Raw genomic sequence first — 7,160 nt, forward strand, 5'->3', positions numbered from 1 at the left:
CTATCGCTGAAATTTTAGGTTACAAATAAAGCCGACTCGGAACCTTGCCAGTGTCTTCTCTATGCGGGGTCTGAACTGTTTGAATGTGTTGAAATGTAATTGGAATGTGTTATACGACTGTTATATGTTGATATGTGCTCACAACGTAGAGGACCACTTCTGGGAGCCTCGATCCACAGTTCGTCCAGCAGACTGAGAGGTGGCCACACTTCACCTTTAGACACCCTGGAAAGTGTCAGGATTGACACTGACAGGATTGAAGTCAGGATTTCAGCACTGTACAAGGTCACCGCCATAATTCCACTGACCAATTACCCCAGGTGCCTATAGCTGAAAGAAATAAAAAGACAGGGGCAGCTCTGAGGGGACAACAGGAGGAAGTGCAGGGCTGCGAGCCAAGCCTCAGCTGTAGGAACACCGAGGTCTGAGCATGCCGCTTAAATGGTGGGTGTGTTATTGAACTGGCTCACTGCTCCGTCTCCCTGAAGTTCCTCCTAATCTCTCTTTTTATCGCTTCTATAAACAACATTCATATATTTGGGAGGGACATTTTCAGAGACTATATCATCCTTTGGCCTTTTATTATTTTTTTAATGCTTCTATTTTTATCCATCTGAGATTCCATTGTTTTCACAAGGTTCACATTTCAATAGCCGAAAGACAGACAGACAGACAGACAGACAGATAGATAGATAGATAGATAGATAGATAGATAGATAGATAGATGGATAGATAGATAGATAGATAGATAGATAGATAGATAGATAGATAGATAGATAGATAGATAGATAGATAGATAGATAGATAGATACTTCATTGATCTCCACTGCAGTCCACACTATATGAGAAGGAGAGTGAAGTTTATCGCTGCCATCTTTCTTTTCATAGGCAGGGTTATTGTACCATTTTGTCTGAAAACAGGAAAGCCAGCTGGGAGGAACGTTTCGGTCTTGGGTTATCCCACATTGCGGGGGGGGGGGGTGATGATTACTTTACCAAATGTTATTGTTTGTTGCTGCACACCTCCATGGCTGCAAGTCCAAAATGGACTTGGATGTTCTGTCCTAATAGGTCATATGTTATAGCCCGGCTGTGTGCCTTGCGTGTGACAAATAAAACCCCTGAATTCTTAAAATATCCCTACTGACCAAGACATGAAGGGTCCTCTCTTCGGTGAACGAGGGGAAGCTAATGCCGTACACGTCTATCGTGATTTTGAGTTAATTTTACCACAAAAAAAGACTGTTACTCCCCTCTTGTGGTTAATCGAGACGATTACAGAAGGATTCCGCTGTCCGTTCTTCAGCTAAGCTTTTTGTGTTATTGATTTTGTTATAGGAAAACAAGCTATTGGAGTCAAAACTATTACTTCTCACGAGTGTCCCTCTCATTGTTGTATTTGTTAATATATTTCATTGTGAAACTAATATTCAAGAGGTACTTTTTTGATTGACCCTATGTGGATTTATCGTTGTGAAGCTGAATATTGTTGTATTTCTGAGAAAATAATAGAAATCACTTTAGTATTCAGCAGTACAGCGAAGCGCTTTCTCTTAATAAGGTCTAAGCAATCTGATGCTGTAATAATTTTTATAACACATTTTCTACCGGGCATAAAAAACAGCGAAAGAAAATCAAATTTGCCAGTAAAGAAAAACTGATTTTTAAAACTAATTATATATAAAAAATGTAATAATAAATGATAAAATAATGAAAATGTTGAAAATAACTGATAAGTAATTAAATGATTAAGTACATGATTAATCATTTAATTAATTATCTAAGTCTACTGTTTGGTTTCGATGCCCAGACCTTAATGGTTTTTATACTATATATTGTTTATAAACGAAATTTTTACTGGATGTGACAGACATGTCGAGCTCTGTTACCGACAGGGCAGTAATAATTCACTCCATCCATTCACCCATTCTCTGTACCCGCTTGTCATACGTCATCAAGGGGCAACATGTATATAGTTGTACATCTCATTTTCCATATTACGTGATAGTTCATTTAATGAAGAAAGCCGTATCATGCATTTCATCTACTAAAGTAACTGAAATATTTTTCTTCATAAAAACGTATCTGTAAAATATGTGTTTTGCAATAAATTGCAGAATGGCTATCGCAGACTGCTCCAGCCATGTCTACTTTATAACCCATGGACTGCAGAAAGTGTTTCGGACAAATGCAATAAGTTTTCTGCTTGAAATCCTGGATCTGTCTTACGTTATTTTTATGCCTACATTGATCAAAAATATTGATCATATCTTTGGTCATGTCGTGTATAACCCACTAAGATTCTAATAATTAAAACTGTTTAGAACTCATTCACTGTGTATTTTTCATTACGCTTTTGAAGCATCCTCATCATGAATTGGGCTAACTATGAAATTAATTTTAATGTAATTTGCAGAAGCAACTAGGGGGCGGTTTCCACAAAGTACACCGGGTATCCTGGGTGTGGCGACCCACTCGAAGTTAGCAGAACTCGGATGTAATAGGAAAAAAATTTATGCAATCTGAACAGTAGCCTAGCAAAGAGAAATTTGTAGTCAAAAGTTAACAAAGATTTTTATGACGTTAAAAAAATATTGATTTTGCCTGCAATTTTAAGTATTTAAATAAATTATCTACCAATAAATACGTCAATAAAGTAATAGTAACCAAATAATTATTAATTAAAATACATTAATATATAAAATGTAAGTAAAGTCATTAAAATTATTAAAAGGATGACATTGTAATACATTCACATATATAAGAAATATTTTTTAAATATATATAATCAAGGTTAGTTATCAGACAGCTATTGGAAATCATAAGTTTATGCACGCCAATGCTCAATGTCGAAACGTTTCTCATAAGCTTTCATTTCCATTGTCCGCGGTCGCTGTTAAACTGCCTCCCGTGTCCAAAATAGCCACCAAACATGTGTTAAAGTTTAGAGCACGACTCACTTTTGCTCTCCTAACTCCATGACCGGCAGATCACCCGTGTTACACATTTCTAAATACAATACAGTGGGGGACTGAGTTTGGGACCGACCCCAGTCCAGACTACGCCCACTTTACAATCGCTCCAGCGGAAATATCTGCCTTGAAGTGGAATAAGGTCCAGCTGTGCGTGATTTTTAACTGTTAATACGTTTCGCAGTACGATTAAGTCCATTGCTCATCATGCCTGCCGACTACAGCGGAACGTGGGACATTGTCACCAATGTCAACTTTGAAGGTTACATGGTGGCGATTGGTGAGTATATGCTCGTATTGTATGTTTCATATACTGTATAAACGTAAGTTTAAATTATTAGAAAACTTCACTTCATTCCTAGAGGCGCATTAGGAGACCATGCCGTGCCGCAGTATCCCGGTCTCCAGTAACGCCCGTGACACCCATTCTTCAAAGTTAATCTGTACTGAGTGATACCTGTATTATTTTAGTATAAAAAACACCCAACAGCTGAGAATGTTCCTACATGCTGAAACTTTTTCACATTTTCACCGGTGGTTGTTTAACTTCCCTCCGATGTTGCGGTGCGATGCCATGCTAATCCCAACGGCCGTGTTTCTCTATAGGCTATGTTGTCCATCCTATGTTTCTAAATAAGTGTTTCCGTATTTCACATCTTTTTCATAAAACGAAATGTGACGATCTAATAAAAACAGAAACTAAAGAATGATATTAAGTGACTAGGGTGACAAAGGGTAGTGATTGGATTTGGAAATTAATGATATGGTGGCATGTATGGATTTTAGTTTAAACCCCCGAGACCTGAGGCAGTGGGGATGTCATTCATTGACATCTGTGACACGCAAAGCGTAGAGGAGCTAATTACATCATAACCGGTGGTCGAGGAGCCGATCTGAATGGACAAGTAACTCTGACAAGCTTACCCGTTTCTTCTCGCTAGTAAATCGATTATTATTAATTGATGGCATGCAATTGAACGCTTTATTATATTTCTGTAGTTGTCTTCCCCAGACAGAGAATACATATGGTTCTGGGACAGATTCGCTGCCTGTACAGCATACCCTCTCTGGCAATAACTCAAAAATTATTTGGCGGAACTTCTTTCAGCTGTTCAGACACATTCTATGATGATCAAATTTGAAGACAAATTGCACCAAAACTGAAGCAACTCTGCTTAGTGTCAGCAAAGGGGAGGGTGACTGCAGATGACGTTTGACCTTGCGAATATGTAAAATGCTACCCAATGGATTTTATCACTATATCATAAAAACATTATAGAGATGAAGATCTACACATGATTTCATTTTGAGATTTAAAAAAAATTAAGCAGCAGCACTTTGTGGTAACAATGGAAAGAAAGGGAAGCTGTAGAAGACTGATCTTATGAATACAGTAACTAAAAGTACTTGACGATTTTTATTTTTCAAACTTGGTCAGATTTTGAGACAGACTGCCCCAAAAATGAAGTAGCACCACATAGAGGTTAAATAGGGGGAAGGGTTGCCAGGGTAATTTGGGGAATACATCGTGGTCATGCCGACAGTATCTAGTTTTATAGCAAAGGGGACACACTAGTCGTTAAATGTCTTTTCCATTGTCATTGTGACCAGTTGGTTGATCCTGGTTGGTTGACATAATTTCAATAACTCTTTCAACCACAAGCAGTGATAGTTAATTCTTAGAAATCTGATTATAGCTGCTCTGTTATGCACATGGTCACATCGTTCATCCAACATCCATCTATTCTCATCCATTCATCCAAGCCTCAATCTTGCATAACTGCTTATGCAGTACAGGGTCGTGGTAAGCTTAGAGCTAGTCCCAGGACACACACAGCATGAGGTAGGTTATATCCCAGACCTGCTAACCATAGAAACACATTAATAACATAATTTAAAGAAACATAATATTTGGGGAACTAGTTCCTGAACAACAAAAAGCACAAAAACAACAAGCACCCTAGTGGTAATTTACTGGTTTTTGGGATTCCTTTAGTAACGTCTCTGCCCCCGCAGGCATCGATTTCGCCACACGAAAGATTGCAGGCATGCTGAAGCCACAGAAAGTCATCGAGCAAGATGGGGACTCCTTCATCATCAAGACCCTCACAACCTTCAGGAACTACACCTTCTCCTTCAGAATTGGGGAGGAGCTTGAGGAGGTGACCCAAGGCCTGGACAACAGGAAGTGCAAGGTGACCAGAAGAAGCCCCTGCACACCCAGACACAGGGTGACCTCTAGTGACCTTTGCCATCGCATGATCATGTGATGACCTGTGAATTTTTTACCCGCAGATTTTAACAAGTGTTTTTTTTGAGCAACAGATGAGATGCGTTCTTATTGTTCAACATAAAAAATACATATTACATAACTTTAACCAAAACAGAAGATTTCATTTTAAAAAAATGCGAAGAACTGACCAACAATACAGGACAGATTGATATTTGGTGGGGGGGGGGCACAACTTAATTTATATACAAAAATTAATTTATGGGGGGGGGGATGATTGAAAACCAATGAAATATTGGCGGATACGTGTCCCTCCCATCTCTCATGGTTCTGACGCCCTTAGGACTAACATCAGTTCATACATGTGATTCAGGAATGTATCACAACACACCCATGAAAAGCACCTTGAGGTCATTCTGTTGTGTACGGCTCTGTATTAAAATAGATTGAATTAAATATTTCCCTGCACAAGTATTCCTGTTAACAAATTAAAAAGATCAGTCATACTTCTTTACAATTTAATAACACAAACACATTTTCTAGTAGCATTTCCGAGGAAACAGCTGCTGTACGTATGGAAGACCGCCATTAAACGTCTAATGGCCTCATTAGCGCCATCTACTAGTAGTGTGTAAGACACGACGCTCATATGAGTATTTGGCCGTTTACCTAGTTGAAATATTTTCCTGTGAAATGGCCTCAGGTTCGTTGAATCACACCATCATTGTAAAAACGTGAACGTCTTGTATTATTCACTTTGAAAGACTACACAACTATAGTGGGTCAAACAATGAAAGCCTGTATTTCCAGTGAAGACAGCGAGTTCTCTGGATGAGGTTATTTGCCACAGATCAAGTTAAAAAATGGCAAAACTTAAAGCGGAGGGTTCACAAGGGGCAGCTTTGTGGAATGTGGCAGAACGTCATATGTAAACGCATTTGTATTCAAAATCACAATGAGATATTTGTATACACATTGTAGCAACTTGACATTAACGTATACGGTACTGTTGAGCTTCGATAAGGTGATAAAGTCCGCTGTTACGAATGCCATAACTCTGCCGTGTCCACAGACGGTGGTGAACTGGGACAACAACAAACTAGTGTGTGTGCAGAGGGGTGAGAAGAAGAACCGAGGCTGGAGTCACTGGCTGGAGGGAAATGAGCTTCATCTGGTAAGGGAAGCCCTGTCTGCTGGCCAACAGGGACACTCTGACAGTCTGTTTCCACATTGTATGGGGCTTCTGCACTATATGGAGGGTGTATGGCCAGGATTCCCCATCAAACCTCAGTGCCCAATCACAGCCTTTCAGTCCAAATCTTCTTCTTTCCTCTAAATTTTAACTGTTTGTTCTATTTCAGGAGATGCACTGTGAAGATCAAGTGTGCAAACAGGTCTATAGAAAAAGTGCCTGATCACAAAACCAATGGGAAAGGGGATAAAGGGTCAAATTGAATTACAGTGGCAAAATAGGTGCACAGTATTCATGGTAACTTTTTTATATATAAAAGTTTATTGCGCCCTTTTTCGGCTGTTTTAAGTTTCCACCGTTACGCATGCGAGTGTATGAGAAATATCAACAAAAATCAACAGAAATCTGTTGTTTCGAAACGACAGAGAGTCTTATCTTATTTTCCATTTTAAAATGAAACTTTAATTTAATTTCATGCTGCACCATGTCAGTGATTGTGATGTCACATACAGCATTTAAAACGTTTGAATAAAACTTTAGGACATCACACAAGTATTTTTTTTCAATGGGACACCAACCCTGTCTGTGTTTTCCCCCATAGAAACACGAATCTTGATATTATATATACACACCCACATTATATATGGGACACACCCACACAATATATAGGGACACGCCTACACGATATATGAGGACACGGCCACACAATGTGGGGGGGGTGCCCACATGATATATGGGGAAATGGTCACACAATATATGGAGACAC

General features: G+C 39.0%; 1 protein-coding gene across 1 annotated transcript; it reads left to right on the top strand.

Moving 5' to 3' along the window:
• The first annotated feature begins 3,029 nt into the window (after positions 1-3,029).
• LOC125747467 (retinoid-binding protein 7-like) lies at positions 3,030-6,946 on the top strand. The gene is made up of 4 exons (XM_049022756.1): positions 3,030-3,252; positions 4,989-5,167; positions 6,275-6,376; positions 6,564-6,946. Exons 1-4 carry the CDS (start codon positions 3,180-3,182, stop codon positions 6,615-6,617), a joined length of 408 nt encoding a protein of 135 aa, XP_048878713.1. The 5' UTR covers positions 3,030-3,179; the 3' UTR covers positions 6,618-6,946.
• The last annotated feature ends 214 nt before the right edge of the window (positions 6,947-7,160 follow it).

The sequence above is a fragment of the Brienomyrus brachyistius genome, chromosome 8, assembly GCF_023856365.1.
Source record: "Brienomyrus brachyistius isolate T26 chromosome 8, BBRACH_0.4, whole genome shotgun sequence".
Lineage (NCBI taxonomy): Eukaryota > Metazoa > Chordata > Actinopteri > Osteoglossiformes > Mormyridae > Brienomyrus > Brienomyrus brachyistius.